The sequence below is a fragment of the Coregonus lavaretus genome (genome assembly GCF_964263955.1).
Source record: "Coregonus lavaretus genome assembly, chromosome: 10".
Lineage (NCBI taxonomy): Eukaryota > Metazoa > Chordata > Actinopteri > Salmoniformes > Salmonidae > Coregonus > Coregonus lavaretus.
The window spans coordinates 2,653,154-2,670,992 of record NC_139997.1 but is presented as its reverse complement, the minus strand read 5'-3'; the positions used below and the strand labels follow the sequence as shown (position 1 = coordinate 2,670,992).

Here is a 17,839-nt window from a genome sequence, read left to right as displayed (position 1 = left end):
CCCTAATGTAGTCTACTGTACTCTAACCTACTGTACCCTACTGTACCCTATTGTACCCTACTGTCCCTACTGTACTCTACTGTAGTCTCCTGTACTGTAGCAGAGTTTGCTCTACTTGAGTGTCTTCCAATTGAAGAAAGGGCCCATGGACTCTTGATCTAGTGGTCTTGGTCTTGAGACCACATAAATTCTGTCTTTAACAGAATTTCAGCCATTATAATGAGCCCTCCTCCTATAGCTCCTCCCACCAGCCTCCTCTGGCTCACACTATATTGGATGTAGCTCATATCCAATACTAGAGGATCAAGCAGACTGAACTCTGATAGATGAGGAATAGGACAGATACAGTGGGGAAAAAAGTATTTAGTTAGCCACCAATTGTGCAAGTTCTCCCACTTAAAAAGATGAGAGAGGCCTGTAATTTTCATCATAGGTACACGTCAACTATGACAGACAAAATGAGAAAAAAATATCACGAAAATCACATTCATTCATTTTTAATGAATTTACTTGCAAATTATGGTGGAAAATAAGTATTTGGTCAATAACAAAAGTTTATCAATACTTTGTTATATACCCTTTGTTGGCAATGACACAGGTCAAACATTTTCTGTAAGTCTTCACAAGGTTTTCACACACTGTTGCTGGTATTTTGGCCCATTCCTCCATGCAGATCTCTTCTAGAGCAGTGATGTTTTGGGGCTGTCGCTGGGCAACACGGACTTTCAACTCCCTCCAAAGATTTTCTATGGGGTTGAGATCTGGAGACTGGCTAGGCCACTCCAGGACCTTGAAATGCTTCTTACGAAGCCACTCCTTCGTTGCCCGGGCGGTGTGTTTGGGATCATTGTCATGCTGAAAGACCCAGCCACGTTTCATCTTCAATGCCCTTGCTGATGAAAGGAGGTTTTCACTCAAAATCTCACGATACATGGCCCCATTCATTCTTTCCTTTACACGGATCAGTCGTCCTGGTCCCTTTGCAGAAAAACAGCCCCAAAGCATGATGTTTCCACCCCCATGCTTCACAGTAGGTATGGTGTTCTTTGGATGCAACTCAGCATTCTTTGTCCTCCAAACACGACGAGTTGAGTTTTTACCAAAAAGTTATATTTTGGTTTCATCTGACCATATGACATTCTCCCAATCCTCTTCTGGATCATCCAAATGCACTCTAGCAAACTTCAGACGGGCCTGGACATGTACTGGCTTAAGCAGGGGGACACGTCTGGCACTGCAGGATTTGAGTCCCTGGCGGCGAAGTGTGTTACTGATGGTAGGCTTTGTTACTTTGGTCCCAGCTCTCTGCAGGTCATTCACTAGGTCCCCCCGTGTGGTTCTGGGATTTTTGCTCACCGTTCTTGTGATCATTTTGACCCCACGGGGTGAGATCTTGCGTGGAGCCCCAGATCGAGGGAGATTATCAGTGGTCTTGTATGTCTTCCATTTCCTAATAATTGCTCCCACAGTTGATTTCTTCAAACCAAGCTGCTTACCTATTGCAGATTCAGTCTTCCCAGCCTGGTGCAGGTCTACAATTTTGTTTCTGGTGTCCTTTGACAGCTCTTTGGTCTTGGCCATAGTGGAGTTTGGAGTGTGACTGTTTGAGGTTGTGGACAGGTGTCTTTTACACTGATAACAAGTTCAAACAGGTGCCATTAATACAGGTAACGAGTGGAGGACAGAGGAGCCTCTTAAAGAAGAAGTTACAGGTCTGTGAGAGCCAGAAATCTTGCTTGTTTGTACGTGACCAAATACTTATTTTCCACCATAATTTGCAAATAAATTCATAAAAAATCCTACAATGTGATTTTCTGGATTTTATTTCTCAATTTGTCTGTCACAGTTGACGTGTACCTATGATGAAAATTACAGGCCTCTCTCATCTTTTTAAGTTTGAGAACTTGCACAATTGGTGGCTGACTAAACACTTTTTTTCCCCACTGTATATGAGGAATAGGACAGATATATGAGGAATAGGACAGATAGATGAAGAATAGGACAGATAGGGGGGGAATAGGACAGATATATGAGGAATAGGACAGATAGATGAGGAATAGGACAGATAGGGGGGGAATAGGACAGATAGATGAGGAATAGGACAGATAGATGAGGAATAGGACAGATAGATGAGGAATAGGACAGATATATGAGGAATAGGACAGATAGATGAGGAATAGGACAGATAGATGAGGAATAGGACAGATATATGAGGAACAGGAAGGGAAAAGTTTGGGTCTTGTGGTGGTAGATATAAGGGCCCTAGATATAAGGGCCCTATTATAAATAAGGGCCCTAGAAATAAGGGCCCTAGAAATAAGGGCCCAAGAAATAAGCTGAGACGTCCCTCAAGAAACCAATAAAAAACTGGAGATGTGATGATAATACTATCTCACAACAGATTTATATTAACTACTGAATGGAATCCCCTCTTGATTAGGAGCATGCATGCCACAGCTCTCACTACCCTCAACAAGTGCAACCGATAAAAACAGAGTGAAATGGAGGACATTAGTCATTGTTTAAAGGATTAAGTAAGTAAGTAGGGTCTTACCGGAGACAGTGACTTTAGCCGTCCGGCTGACGATGGCCCCCACTCCCTCTAGCACTGCCAGGCACTGGTAGCACCCCTCGTCGGGTCGGTGGTGTCGTGAGTGAACCACGTTCTGGACCACCAGAGACCCGTTAGGCAGCTGCTGTCTCCTGTCGTCCACCACGGCGCTGAGCAGCACCCCGTCCTTCTTCCAGACGATGACTGGAATACCCTGGTCTGACTGAGCGTCGCAGTCCAGCTGGAGAACACCACCCCGTAATGTCACCGTGTCCTGGGGTTCCAGAACGAAGCTGAGGTCCACGAACACCGGGCCTGTGTGGGACTGGGATGACGACGAGGTCTCCGCAGCTGGAGGAAGAGAGGAGGAAGGAAGGGTTTAGGATCCTCAATACATAGGATCCTTGACGAGTCGATTTTATTCAATACATAGTTCTGCCTCAATTAAAGTCAGTAGCAAACTGTAATTATAACATGCAAAGTGTGCTACGGCACCTAAAATAATACCACTATACCACTGGACCCAAGTCCTACCAAAAACGTTGCTTTATATATATATACAGTACCAGTCAAAAGTTTGGACACACCTACTCATTCAAGAGTTTTTCTTTATTTTTTTAACTATTTTCTACATTGTAGAATAATAGTGAAGACATCAAAACGATGAAATAACACATATGGAATCATGCAGTAACCAAAAAAGTGTTAAACAAATCAAAATATAAAATATATTTGAGATGGTTTGGGATGAGTCGGACCACAGAATGAAGGAAAAGCAGCCAACAAGTGTTCAGCATATGTGGGAACTCCTTCAAGACTGTATATATAAAATATATTTTGATTTGTTTAACACTTTTTTGGTCACTACATGTTTCCATATGTGTTATTTCATAGTTTTGATGTCTTCATTATTATTCTACAAATTATTCTACAAAGTAGCTACCCATTAGCACACAACCCATATCTCCAGCTACCCACTAGCACACAACCCACATCTCCAGCTACCCATTAGCACACAACCCACATCTCCAGCTACCCACTAGCACACAACCCACATCTCCAGCTACCCACTAGCACACAACCCACATATCCAGCTACCCACTAGCACACACCCACATCTCCAGCTACCCACATCACTTTGACCCTGAAACTGCACCATTTTGTTTCTCTCCGTAGCCCAAGCTCTTTCAATATTTAAATAATAAAAACGCTGCTTTTATATAATAATGCAGAAGAGAGCTCAGAGTACATCCTCTGCGCAGTGCATCATGGGTTCATTAGCATTGCTGCCCTGTCTCCACAGGCTCAGCCTTATCAGATATCTATTATACTACTACTACGGACTATATTACTACAGACTGAGCTCGGGCCTCATCTCTACTGCAGACCCTGGGTTCATTAGCATGGCTGCCCTGTCTCCACAGGCCCTACCAATCTAGCGTTATCGGACATCTCCCAGAGTTAGCATTCGCCCTCTAAGATGACTTTTAACTTCCAACTGACAGTCTGATAGTCCAATGAAACAATCTGTTCAAACTCATCAGAGATGTTGAAGATAAAACGCTTTTCGCTTCGGGCAAGGATTAAGAGCTGTCCGGACAGCAGTTTCTGTGTTCAATCAAAACCACACTACCACTCCATCCATGTTAGAATCAAAACCACACATCTACTTTCATGGCCACAGACCTACAGTACATCCGACAATTATATATGCCATACCCTTACAATGACAACCAAAAACTTGACATTTACAGTTTCACATGTGAAATGGCTGTTTTCACGTTGTGCTAAAATTTCACAAGTGAAACCATATTTTCGCATGTATTAAATGTAGAGTTTGCATGTTAACACCACCTTTTCTCATGTGAGGAGAATAACATGTTTTCACATCACATGTGAAGTGCAGTTTCACATGTAAAATTGCATGTTCACATGTGAAAATTACATTTTCAGTTTCACATGTAAGAAAGCTGCACATGTGAAAACCTCACTTTCACATGTGGAATTGCAAGTTCACATTTGTAAAACATTAACATGAGAAAATTACATTTTCAGTTTCACATGTAAGAAAGCTGCACATGTGAAAACCTAACGTTCACATGTGGAATTGCAAGTTCACATGTAGTTTCAAGTTTAACGTTTTAATGCCAAATGCACAAGTATAGTGAAATGCCTTTCTTGCAAACCCAAAACCCAACAATGCAATAATAAATAACAATGTATAACTAGAAAAAACCCACTTGAGAAATATTAAATATTAAATACACAATAAAGTAAGTAAATAAGTCATCATACTACTGTATAGACAGGAAATACTTAAAAAGTCAGTACCATATTTACAATGTGCAGGGATACTGGAGTGATGGAGGTAGATATGTATAGGGGTAAGGTGACTATATACAGGGTCAGTTCCAGTACCATATTAACAATGTGCAGGGATACTGGAGTGATAGAGGTAGATATGTATAGGGGGTAAGGTGACTAGGCAACAGGATATATGATAAACAGAGTAGCAGCAGCTTGTATGTGAGTGGGTGTGTAGAGTCAGTATACATTTACATTTACATTTACGTCATTTAGCAGACGCTCTTATCCAGAGCGACTTACAAATTGGTGCATTCAACTTAGGATAGCCAGTGGGACAACCAATTTATTTTAATTTTATGGGGGGGTGGGGGAGGGGGGGATAGAAGGATTACTTTTATATATTCCAGGTATTCCTTAAAGAGGTAGGGTTTCAAGTGTCTCCGGAAGGTGGTCAGTGACTCCGCTGTCCTGGCGTCGTGAGGGAGCTTGTTCCACCATTGGGGTGCCAGAGCAGCGAATAGCTTTGACTGGGCTGAGCGGGAACTGTGCTTCCGTAGAGGTAGGGGAGCTAGCAGGCCAGAGGTAGATGAACGTAGTGCCCTTGTTTGGGTGTAGGGTCTGATCAGACCCTGAAGGTAAGGAGGTGCCGTTCCCTTCACAGCTCCGTAGTATAAATGTATGTGCATATTATGTGTGTGTCAGCAAATGATGGAGTGAGTGTTTGTGTGTGTGTGTTGGAGTGACAGTGTGTGTGAGTGTGTAGGGCCCTGTGAGTGTAGGGGTGAAATAGTGTTATTCTCCTCAGAAAAGGTGGTGTTCACACGTTGCACTTGCAGTAGCAAAGTTTCCACATGTGGAATTGCAAATTCTGTAATGCCATGGTTTCGGTATACACATATACTGAACATTTGCCCACCCAACTACCTCATCCCTATATTGTTATTTATTTTTCTCATTTGCACCCCAGTATCTCTATTTGCACATCATCTCTTGCACATCTATCATTCCAGTGTTAATACTAATTGTAATTATTTTGCACTATAGCCTATTTATTGCCTTACCTCCATAACTTGCTACATTTGCACACACTGTATATATATTTTCTGTTGTATTTTTGACTTTATGTTTTGTTTTACCCCCATATGTAACTCTGTGTTGTTGTTTTATCGCACTGCTTTGCTTTATCTTGGCCAGGTCGCAGTTGTAAATGAGAACTTGTTCTCAACTGGCTTACCTGGTTAAATAAAGGTGAAATAAAAAAATAAAAAAATAAAAAATATATACAGTGGGGGAAAAATACATTTAGTCAGCCACCAATTGTGCAAGTTCTCCCACTTAAAAAGATGAGAGAGGCCTGTAATTTTCATCATAGGTACACGTCAACTATGACAGACAAAATGAGAAAAAAGAATCCAGAAAATCACATTGTAGGATTTTTTATGAATTTATTTGCATATTATGGTGGAAAATAAGTATTTGGTCAATAACAAAAGTTTCTCAATACTTTGTTATATACCCTTTGTTGGCAATGACACAGGTCAAACGTTTTCTGTAAGTCTTCACAAGGTTTTCACACACTGTTGCTGGTATTTTGGCCCATTCCTCCATGCAGATCTCCTCTAGAGCAGTGATGTTTTGGGGCTGTCGCTGGGCAACACGGACTTTCAACTCCCTCCAAAGATTGTCTATGGGGTTGAGATCTGGAGACTGGCTAGGCCACTCCAGGACCTTGAAATTCCTGTTTCTGGTGTCCTTTGACAGCTCTTTGGTCTTGGCCATAGTGGAGTTTGGAGTGTGACTGTTTGAGGTTGTGGACAGGTGTCTTTTATACTGATAACAAGTTCAAACAGGTGCCACTCCTTCGTTGCCCGGGCGTTGTGTTTGGGATCATTGTCATGCTGAAAGACCCAGCCACGTTTCATCTTCAATGCCCTTGCTGATGGAAGGAGGTTTTCACTCAAAATCTCAAGATACATGGCCCCATTCATTCTTTCCTTTACACGGATCAGTCGTCCTGGTCCCTTTGCAGAAAAAGTTTCCACCCCCATGCTTCGCAGTAGGTATGGTGTTCTTTGGATGCAACTCAGCATTCTTTGTCCTCCAAACACGACGAGTTGAGTTTTTACCAAAAAGTTATATTTTGGTTTCATCTGACCATATGACATTCTCCCAATCATCTTCTGGATCATCCAAATGCACTCTAGCAAACTTCAGACGGGCCTGGACATGTACTGGCTTAAGCAGGGGGACACGTCTGGCACTGCAGGATTTGAGTCCCTGGCGGTGTAGTGTGTTACTGATGGTAGGCTTTGTTACTTTGGTCCCAGCTCTCTGCAGGTCATTCACTAGGTCCCCCGTGTGGTTCTGGGATTTTTGCTCACCGTTCTTGTGATCATTTTGACCCCACGGGGTGAGATCTTGCGTGGAGCCCCAGATCAAGGGAGATTATCAGTGGTCTTGTATGTCTTCCATTTCCTAATAATTGCTCCCACTGTTGATTTCCTCAAACCAAGCTGCTTACCTATTGCAGATTCAGTCTTCCCAGCCTGGTGCAGGTCTACAATTTTGTTTCTGGTGTCCTTTGACAGCTCTTTGGTCTTGGCCATAGTGGAATTTGGAGTGTGACTGTTTGAGGTTGTGGACAGGTGTCTTTTATACTGAAAACAAGTTCAAACAGGTGCCATTAATACAGGTAACGAGTGGAGGACAGAGGAGCCTCTTAAAGAAGAAGTTACAGGTCTGTGAGAGCCAGAAATCTTGCTTGTTTGTAGGTGACCAAATACTTATTTTCCACCATAATTTGCAAATAAATTCATAAAAAATCCTACAATGTGATTTTCTCAATTTGTCTGTCATAGTTGACGTGTACCTATGATGAAAATTACAGGCCTCTCTCATCTTTTTAAGTGAGAGAACTTGCACAATTGGTGGCTGACTAAATACTTTTTTCCCCCACTGTACATATACTTAGCCTTACCACTAGAGAGAGGCGTTCGGAGCGTTACTTGCTACAGGCGCGCGCCTCTTTTCTTCATATGTTTTTCCGTGACAGTTGACTCAGTGAAAAGAAAAGAGAAGCTAGCTCTCCATGTCTCCTTATTCTGATCCTGTTTTCCATGGTTATGCTATCAACATTTTTGAGATAACATGTTTAACCAAACTGAGATGATGTTCCGGTCATTTTTGATGTTTACATTAATTGTTTGACCGAGTGAAAAAATAAAAAAGAGTGAGATTTATACATTTACATGAGTGTAGCCAAGCTAAGTAGCTAGCTTGCTAGCTCACTTTTGTATGCTAGTCAGTGAGAACAACATGGCGTCTCAGATTATTTTTTAATTTCTGTTACAAATGTTTTGGCTCTTAAATGGCTTTATTTTTTACAAACGAGGGCTCATATTGAGTGTTTTACATGTGAACCACACTAATTATATGTATTTTAGAAGGTTCATTTTATTAAATTTGTATCTAATGGTTGTATGCTATAACCGCTAGCTAGTTTAGCGCTAGGCGCTAGCTAGTTTAGTGCTAGGCGCTAGCTAGTTTAGTGCTAGGCGCTAGCTAGTTTAGTGCTAGGCGCTAGCTAGTTTAGTGCTAGGCGCTAGCTAGTTTAGTGCTAGGCGCTAGCTAGTTTAGTGCTAGGCGCTAGCTAGTTTAGTGCTAGGCGCTAGCTAGCCTGACATTTCGCTATTTGTAGCTTCTGTTATAATTAGCTGTTTTTTGTTACATTTAATACACAGGCCTAAAAGGGATTTTTATGTAAAAAAAAAAAAAAAGTTTTTACTATTGGTCTGACACTCCCGAGTGGCGCTGTGCCACTAGACATCCTGGTTCGAATCCAGGCTCTGTCGTAGCCGGCCGCGACCGGGAGACCCATGGGGTGGCGCACAATTGGCCCAGGGTAGGGGAGGGAATGGCCGGCAGGGATGTAGCTCAGTTGGTAGAGCATGGCGTTTGCAACGCCATGGTTGTGAGTTTGATTCCCACGGGGGGCCAGTATGAAAAATAAAACAAATTATGTATGCACTAACTGTAAGTCGCTCTGGATAAGAGCGTCTGCTAAATGACTAAAATGTAAAAAATATACTTTTCTACAAAGAGATGCTTTGGGATTGAACAGTCAATATTCTGAGATTGTGAGAATTGATCATAAGTATACATTGGAACTCTCTGTGTCTCCTTATTCGTTTTTTGTAAGGGTGTTCATGAGATGGATATTTAAATTGAAAGCAGAAACAGCTACACTGTTCTCACTGAATGCAAGAGAATTTCAGTGCCTGGGTTAAATGACTTTGAGAATATTATTAGCGGGTGAGTCTGAGTGCTAGTAGACTAGAATACGACTAGACAGTTGGCGGATACAGGAAGAGGCTGTTTAAAGTTATTCTGCCATGCTGCATTGGTGTTCTAGCTCTTTTGTTTCAGTTGCGTGTTCTCTATTCCGTGTTCTGTGTTCCAACCAGTGGCGGTCAGTGCCTAAAAGATTAACCTTATTTACATTACAGCATACTGGATGACTGTCACTCCATTCATTCAGCTCAATGTAACATCGATAGGTTTAGGCTACTACATGATTCTTGAATTTGCCCTATAGCCATCATGAGGTTGCTACAACCTAGCCTATAAAAGACAAATTTGAGTAATCAAGGTGACAGACAGTGACACATTCAATACCGTTTTGCACAGTCTTGCTTGCATCTAGCTGATCTGGGGTGTAATCATTAGTCCAAACAGTTGCAAAACATTATTATATTTTCTATTGGACAATGTCAGGTAGGCCTCTGCCCATTTCGATCCGTTTGCTTCCATTTAAGAAACGTTTTGCAACAGAATCGGCGGAATGAATACACCCCTGATCACCCTAACACACAGTTCACTTTCATAGCAGCCACATACAGCATGATCACTTTCATAGCAGCCACATACAGCATGATCACTTTGCTTGTTGTATAATTCCTTCTTGCATTTGCGCACTCTCCTCCTCTCACCTTTTCGCTTCGCTTGTGGACTTCAGTGAACAAAACAATAGCTATCTGAAAACCAGGCGCAAAAACCTTTCCTAGCCAAACCTTCCTACCATAACCGCTAACTGCTACACAGTCTACATCGTTGTCACCATATTAACGTTATAGTCAACAAACTAGAACTAACACGTTACTTAACCCACAATCCACAATCCATATGTACAATCACGTACAGCAAGCAGTATAGCAGTTACACCGACAAGCAGTTTCACCATTAGCTAAGTAAGTTACAGTTACACCGACAAGCAGTTTCACCATTAGCTAAGTAAGTTACAGTTACACCGACGAGCAGTTTCACTATTAGCTAAGTATGTTACAGTTACACCGACGAGCAGTTACACCATTAGCTAAGTAAGTTACAGTTACACCGACGAGCAGTTTCACCATTAGCTAAGTAAGTTACAGTTACACCGACGAGCAGTTTCACCATTAGCTAAGTAAGTTACAGTTACGCCGACGAGCAGTTACACCATTAGCTAAGTAAGTTACAGTTACACCAACGAGCAGTTACACCATTAGCTAAGTAAGTTACAGTTTCTCCATTAGCTAAGTAAGTTACAGTTACACCGACGAGCAGTTTCTCCATTACCTAAGTAAGTTATAGTCACACCATTAGCTAAGTAAGTTACAGTGACACCATGAGCTAAGTAAGTGAACGGTAAACTAAGAAGAAGAAAAAATACTGCGCAATATAGCTAGCTGTGATTGGGTGGACATGTCAGTTCATACTGCAAGAGCTCTGATAGGCTGGAGGAGGTACTCCAGAAGTTGTCATAATTACTGTGTAAGTCTATGGAATTGGGTGAGAACCATGAGCCTCCTAGGATTTGTATTGAAGTCACTGTACCCAGAGGAGGACGGAAAATATCTGTCCTCCGGCTACACAATGGTGCTACCCTAGAGGGTGCTGTTGAGGCTACTGTAGACCATTGCAAAACAGTGTGTTTTAATCAGTTACTTGGTGATGTGAATATAGTTATTATAGTTTTATCTAAAAAGGATAACTTTCTTAACATTTCACAATTTAATTTTTCAGAAATTCACTGAGTTGGATAGTCCTCCTCTTCCTCCTCTGAGGATCCTCCACTGGGGTTCCAACCTAACATTCATACATATTTATAACACTGTCTGTGACAGCGGAAGCATGAGCAGGCATAACCACGGCTGCCTGCCAAACGGTACCCTATTCCCTATGTAGTGCACTACTTTTGACCAGGGCCCTGTGAGGAAGCCGTGGTTATGTCTAACCACCCTGTCAGCATAACAAGAGAGGATATATTTTCAATCAAAAGCATTAACTTTAGAGCGCCATCTTCCAGCCTTTCAAGTTTTGTGTTCTTCTGTAGAGCAGGGATACTATCCCCCTCTCTCCTCTCCTCCCCCTCTCTCTTCTCCTCCTTCTCTCTCCCTCCCTCCCTCCCTCCCTCCCTCCTCCTCTCTCTCTCTGTGTCCTCCTATTTGTTATGAGGGGATGAGAGTAGACACTATCCTCTCCGCAAGGTGCTAATGTGAGGAATACATGCAGAAAGCATGGGTTGCGCCCCAATGGCACCCTATTCCCTATGTAGTGCACTACTTTTGATGAGGGTCCATAGGGCTCTGGTCAAAAGTAGTGCACTATGTAGGGAATAGGGTGCCATTCTCTGGTCTAAAGTAGTGCACTATATAGGGAATAGGGTGCCATTCTCTGGTCTAAAGTAGTGCACTATATAGGGAATAGTGTGCCATTCTCTGGTCTAAAGTAGTGCACTATATAGGGAATAGGGTGCCATTCTCTGGTCTAAAGTAGTGCACTATATAGGGAATAGGGTGCCATTCTCTGGTCTAAAGTAGTGCACTATATAGGGAATAGGGTGCCATTCTCTGGTCTAAAGTAGTGCACTATATAGGGAATAGGGTGCCATTCTCTGGTCTAAAGTAGTGCACTGCAGAGAAGAGGTAATTATATCTCTATATGCTCTTCTGTCTTACTGTGCTGTGAAGAGGGCTACTTCATTTAGCATGACAAAAAGCCTTAAAAGCAGTTCATGTTGCTGCACAAAAAAAAATAGTTTCAGGCAAACCTTGCAGGGATATAAAGTTTGGGAAATCATTTGAAAAACACCTCACATTAGACATGATCATGTGTTCTATGAGCGTTTCAGCAAATGGCGCTTGTAACGCCAGGGTAGTGGGTTCGATCCCCGGGACCACCCACACGTAAAAATGTATGCACACATACATACGCTTTGGATAAAAGCGTCTGCTAAATGGCATATTATATTATATTATTATAGTGCCTGGTTGGTGCCTCTCCCCAACTCCCCACTATAGAGGACTAGTATCTCCTTCTGCAGACAGACAGTCAGTGAAATAGTACAGATAGAAACAAGAAGAAAGAAAGGGTTTGGGGTGTGGTGTCTTACAGATAGAACAGAGAGGAAAGGGGGGATATAGAGAGACAAACGCAGAAGAATAAGGAGGAAAGACAGAGGGAGGAGAAGGGGGAAGATGAAGAGAGAGAGAGAGGGGGGTATCAGACTTTCTGATGGTCCGCCCCATGTCATCACCAGAGAGAGAGAGCGAGTATAATTGTAAAAACCTGTCTTACTCCCCGTTTCCCTCTTTCCCCTCTCTCCCAGTGACAAGGGAAGGGGGAGGTTTTGAAGAAGTGATGAACTGACAGAGGAAGAAGAGGAGGGGGAAGAGGGAAGGGGCTGGGGGTTAGACTGCATACCAAACGACCAGAGAGAGAGATGCAGAGAGCTCATCTCTTGGCAGTAGTACTGTAGACTACTTTATCACTGACCTCAACCCAGAGTCTCTCAGAGCGTTCACAGTCAGCCCACTGACACCCCTTATCAGACCACAGCAAAATCACAGTGTACTTGAACAGAGCAATACTCAATCATGAGGCATTAAAGCCAAAGGAACTGAATAATATTAAGAAATGCTATAGATGGAAGGAAAGTAGTGTGTAAATCTACCAAACAACAATTAGGCAACAACAGATTCAATCCCTTTTAGACAACTTCCTGGACAAAACGTTCCACTGTAATAGTGAAGGTGTAAACCTGGCAGTAGAAAACCTAAACAGTATATTTGACCTCTCAGCTTCCCTATCAAATCTAAAAATGTCAAGCAGAAAACCTAAGAAGAATTCACAACAATGACAAATGGTTTGATGAAGAATGCAAAAATCTAAGAAAGAAATTGAGTAACCTATCCAACCAAAAACACAGAGACCCAGAAAACCTGAGCCTATGCCTTCACTATGGTGAATCACTAAATCAATACAGAAATACACTACGGAAAAAGAAAGAACAGCATGTCAGAAATCAGCTCAATGTAATTGAAGAATCCATAGACTCTAACCACTTCTGGGAAAATTGGAAAACACTGAACAAACAACAACACGAAGAGTTATCTATCCAAAACGGAGATGTATGGGTAAACCACTTCTCCAATCTCTCAAGAGAAGACAGGCTATGTGCCCACAAAGCGAGGTGGAAACTGAGCTGCACTTCCTAACCTCCTGCCAAATGTATGACCATATTAGAGACACATATTTCCCTCAGATTACAGCGATCCACAAAGAATTCGAAAACCAACCCAATTTTGATAACTCCCATATCTATTGGGTGAAATACCACAGTGTGCCATCACAGTAGCAATATTTGTGACCTGTTGCCACAAGAGAAGGGCAACCAGTGAAGAACAAACGCCATTGTAAATACAACCCATATTTATGTTTATTTATTTTCCCATTTGTACTTTAACTATTTGCACATTGTTACAACACTGTATATAGACATAATATGACATTTGAAATGTCTTTATTCTTTTGGAACTTCTGAGTGTAATGTTTACTGTTAATATTTATTGTTTATTTCAACTTTTGTTTACTATCTACTTCACTTGCTTTGGCAATGTTAACACACGTTTCCCGTGCCAATAAAGCCCTTAAATTGAAATTGAATTTAATTGAGAGGGCGAGAGAGAGACAGAGAGAGAGAGAGAGAGAGAGAGAGAGAGAGAGAGAGAAGATAGAGGAGAGAGAGAGAGTGAGAGAGAGAGAGAGAGAGAGACAGAGAGAGAGAGAGAAGATAGAGGGAGAGAGAGAGAGAGAGAGAGAGAGAGAGAGAGAGAGACAGAGAGAGAGAGAGAAGATAGAGGGAGAGAGAGAGAGAGAGAGAGAGAGAGATAGAGATGAGAGAGAGAAGATAGAGGAGAGAGAGAGAGAGAGACAGAGAGAGAGAGAGAAGATAGAGAGAGAGAGAGAGAGAGAGAGAGAGAGAGAGAGAGAGAGAGATAGAGAGAGAGAGAGAAGATAGACGAGAGAGAGAGAGAGAGACAGAGAGAGAGAGAAGATAGAGAGAGAGAGAGAGAGAGAGGAGAGAGAGAGAGAGAGAGAGAGAGAGAGTGAGAGAGAGAGAGAAGATAGAGGGAGAGAGAGAGAGAGAGAGAGAGAGAGAGAGAGAGAGAGAGAGAGAGAAGATAGAGGGAGAGAGAGATGAGAGAGAGAGAGAGATAGAGGGAGAGAGAAGAGATACGAGAGGGCGAAGGGAGAGAGGAGGATGGGCGTTAGGATGCAGCCGAAACGACAGCAGCACATCTCCGTCAAACATGAGGAAATGAATGGCCCAGCTCCGGGTAATGGTGCCAGGCACTACAGCGTGACTGACTGTACCCAGCCCAATACTATCAATGTGTCAGGCTGGACCGCTCCTCCTGCTCCTCCCTCGCTCTAGAGGACAAAGCCTGGGAATCTGGGCTGCGTTCCCTATATAGTACATTACTTATGACCTGTCACCCCAGGTCACTGTGAGGTTGATACAGGGATGGAACAAAACCCCTGCCTTGGACACTGACAGTTATAGTATCATCTGATTAATTCAGACAGTGATCTCCGACTGACTGTGGCCCACTATGGCTGTGATATCTACCATGACGGTGCCCTGGCCAATATATTCACTGTGATAAGCTGGATCATAGAAATACAATGATAGACTGGACCATATCAATATAATGATAGACTGGACCATATAAATAGAATGATAGACTGGACCATAGAAATATAATGATAGACTGGACTGCTCCCTCTACCTCTACTCCCTAGAGTACTAGTACTCCCTCTACTCCCTAGAGTACTCGTACTCTCTCTACTCCCTAGAGAACTAGTACTCCCTCTACTCCCTAGAGTACTAGTACTCCCCCTACTCCCTAGAGTACTAGTACTCCCTCTACTTCCTAGAGTACTAGTACTCTCTCTACTCCCTATAGTACTAGTTATCCCTCTACTCTCCCTAGAGTACTAGTACTCTCTCTACTCCCATATAGTACTAGTACTCCCTCTACTCCCTATAGTACTAGTTCTCCCTCTACTCCCTAGAGTACTAGTACTCCCTCTACTCCTCTACTCCCTAGAGTACTAGTACTCCCTCAACTCCCTCTACTCCCAAAGTACTAGTACTCCCTCTACTCCCTAGAGTACTAGTACTCCTCTACTCCCAAGTACTAGTACTCCCTCTACTCCCTATAGTACTAGTATTCCCTCTACTCCCTAGAGTACTAGTACTCCCTCTACTCCCAAAGTACTAGTACTCCCTCTACTCCCTAGAGCACTAGTAATTCCCTCTACTCCCAAAGTACTAGTACTCCCTCTACTCCCTAGAGTACTAGTAATCCCTCTACCCCCAAAGTACTAGTACTCCCTCTACTCCCTAGAGTACTAGTACTCCCTCTACTCCCAAAGTACTAGTACTCCCTCTACTCCCTAGAGTACTAGTACTCCCTCTACTCCCTAGAGTATTAGTACTCCCTCTACTCCCAAAGTACTAGTACTCCCTCTACTCCCTAGAGTACTAGTACTCCTCTACTCCCAAAGTACTAGTACTCCTCTACTCCCTATAGTACTAGTATTCCCTCTACTCCCCTAGAGTACTAGTACTCCCTCTACTCCAAAGTACTAGTACTCCCTCTACTCCCTATAGTACTAGTATTCCCTCTACTCCCTAGAGTACTAGTACTCCCTCTACTCCCAAAGTACTAGTACTCCCTCTACTCCCTAGAGCACTAGTAATCCCTCTACTCCCAAAGTACTAGTACTCCCTCTACTCCCTAGAGTACTAGTAATCCCTCTACCCCCAAAGTACTAGTACTCCCTCTACTCCTAGAGTACTAGTACTCCCTCTACTCCAAAGTACTAGTACTCCCTCTACTCCTAGAGTACTAGTACTCCCTCTACTCCCTAGAGTATTAGTACTCCCTCTACTCCCAAAGTACTAGTACTCCCTCTACTCCCTAGAGTACTAGTACTCCCTCTACTACCAAAGTACTAGTACTCCCTCTACTCCCTATAGTACTAGTATTCCCTCTACTCCCTAGAGTACTAGTACTCCCTCTACTCCCTATAGTATTAGTACTCCCTCTACTCCCATAAGTACTAGTACTCCCTCTACTCCTTAGGAGTACTAGTAATCCCTCTACTCCCAAAGTACCTGTATTCCCTCTACTCCCTAGAGTATTAGTACTCCCTCTACTCCCAAAAGTACTAGTATTCCCTCTACTCCCTAGAGTATTAGTACTCCCTCTACTCCCAAAGTACTAGTATTCCCTCTACTCCCTAGGAGTATTAGTACTCCCTCTACTCCCAAAGTACTAGTATTCCCTCTACTCCCTAGAGTACTAGTACTCCCTCTACTCCCAAAATACTAGTATTCCCTCTACTCCCTAGAGTACTAGTACTCCCTCTACTCCCAAAGTACTAGTATTCCCTCTACTCCCTAGAGTACTAGTACTCCCTCTACTCCCAAAGTACTAGTATTCCCTCTACTCCCTAGAGTATTAGTACTCCCTATACTCCCAAAGTACTAGTATTCCCTCTACTCCCTAGAGTATTAGTACTCCCTCTACTCCCAAAGTACTAGTATTCCATCTACTCCTGGAGTATTAGTACTCCCTCTACTCCCAAAGTACTAGTATTCCCTCTACTCCCTAGAGTACTAGTACTCCCTCTACTCCCAAAGTACTAGTATTCCCTCTACTCCTAGAGTATTAGTACTCTCTCTACTTCCAAAGTACTAGTATTTCCCTCTATTCCCTAGAGTATTAGTACTCCCTCTACTCCCCAAAGTACTAGTACTCCCTCTACTCCCTATAGTATTAGTACTCCCTCTACTCCCAAAGTACTAGTATTTCCTCTACTCCCTAAAGTATTAGTACTCCCTCTACTCCCAAAGTACTAGTACTCCCTCTACTCCCTAGAGTATTAGTACTCCATCTACTCCCAAAGTACTAGTACTCCCTCTAGAGGGACAAAGCTTGGAATCTGACCAAGGTTGTGTTCAATAGATACACAATGAACCAAGTGGTCCGAAACAGAAACGGTGAGGTAGCACTATCTGAACTTGTCCAATAAGAAACGCTCGTTTTCCGTTGCAACACGTTTTGCTATGCTGTGCCCTAATGAACATGACTCAGGTCACTCTGAGGTTACAGAAATCACTGCCCTGGGGAATTAATCAATTCTGATTCATTTATTAACACAGGCTCCTTATACTCTAAGTCAAAAATGAGTCACACACAGGGGACCCCCGTTTATTACTACATTATGCAGGATGACCACTGTTCGTTCCTCATTATGAAGGATGACCACCGTTCGTTTCCAACAGTATGAAGGATGACCACCGTTCGTTCCAACAGTATGAAGGATGACCACCGTTCGTTCCAACAGTAATGAAGGATGACCACCGATTCGTTCCAACAGTATGAAGGATGACCACCGTTCGTCCAACAGTATGAAGGATGACCACCGTTCGTTCCTACATTATGAAGGATGACAATACTGGTACAGTACCAGTGTGAATCATTAAAGGGTAAAGCCAACCCAAGGTTATATAGGGCAGCATCCAAACTGACTTAATGCTGAGGATTTGAATGCATCTACATTCTAGTTGGTCCAGTAGGCTACATGCTC

General features: G+C 42.8%; 1 protein-coding gene across 1 annotated transcript in view; it reads right to left on the bottom strand.

The window, feature by feature from the left end:
- The window catches only part of LOC311135794 (netrin receptor DCC-like), a gene marked incomplete at both ends in the record, with an annotated part of 433,415 nt that overhangs the window by 299,697 nt on the left and 115,879 nt on the right, over positions 1–17,839 (bottom strand). Inside the window, one exon of the mRNA XM_084169836.1 lies at positions 2,555–2,902. Within this exon, the coding sequence (XP_084025962.1) occupies positions 2,555–2,902 (348 nt within the window). The remainder of the gene's footprint in view (positions 1–2,554; positions 2,903–17,839) is intronic.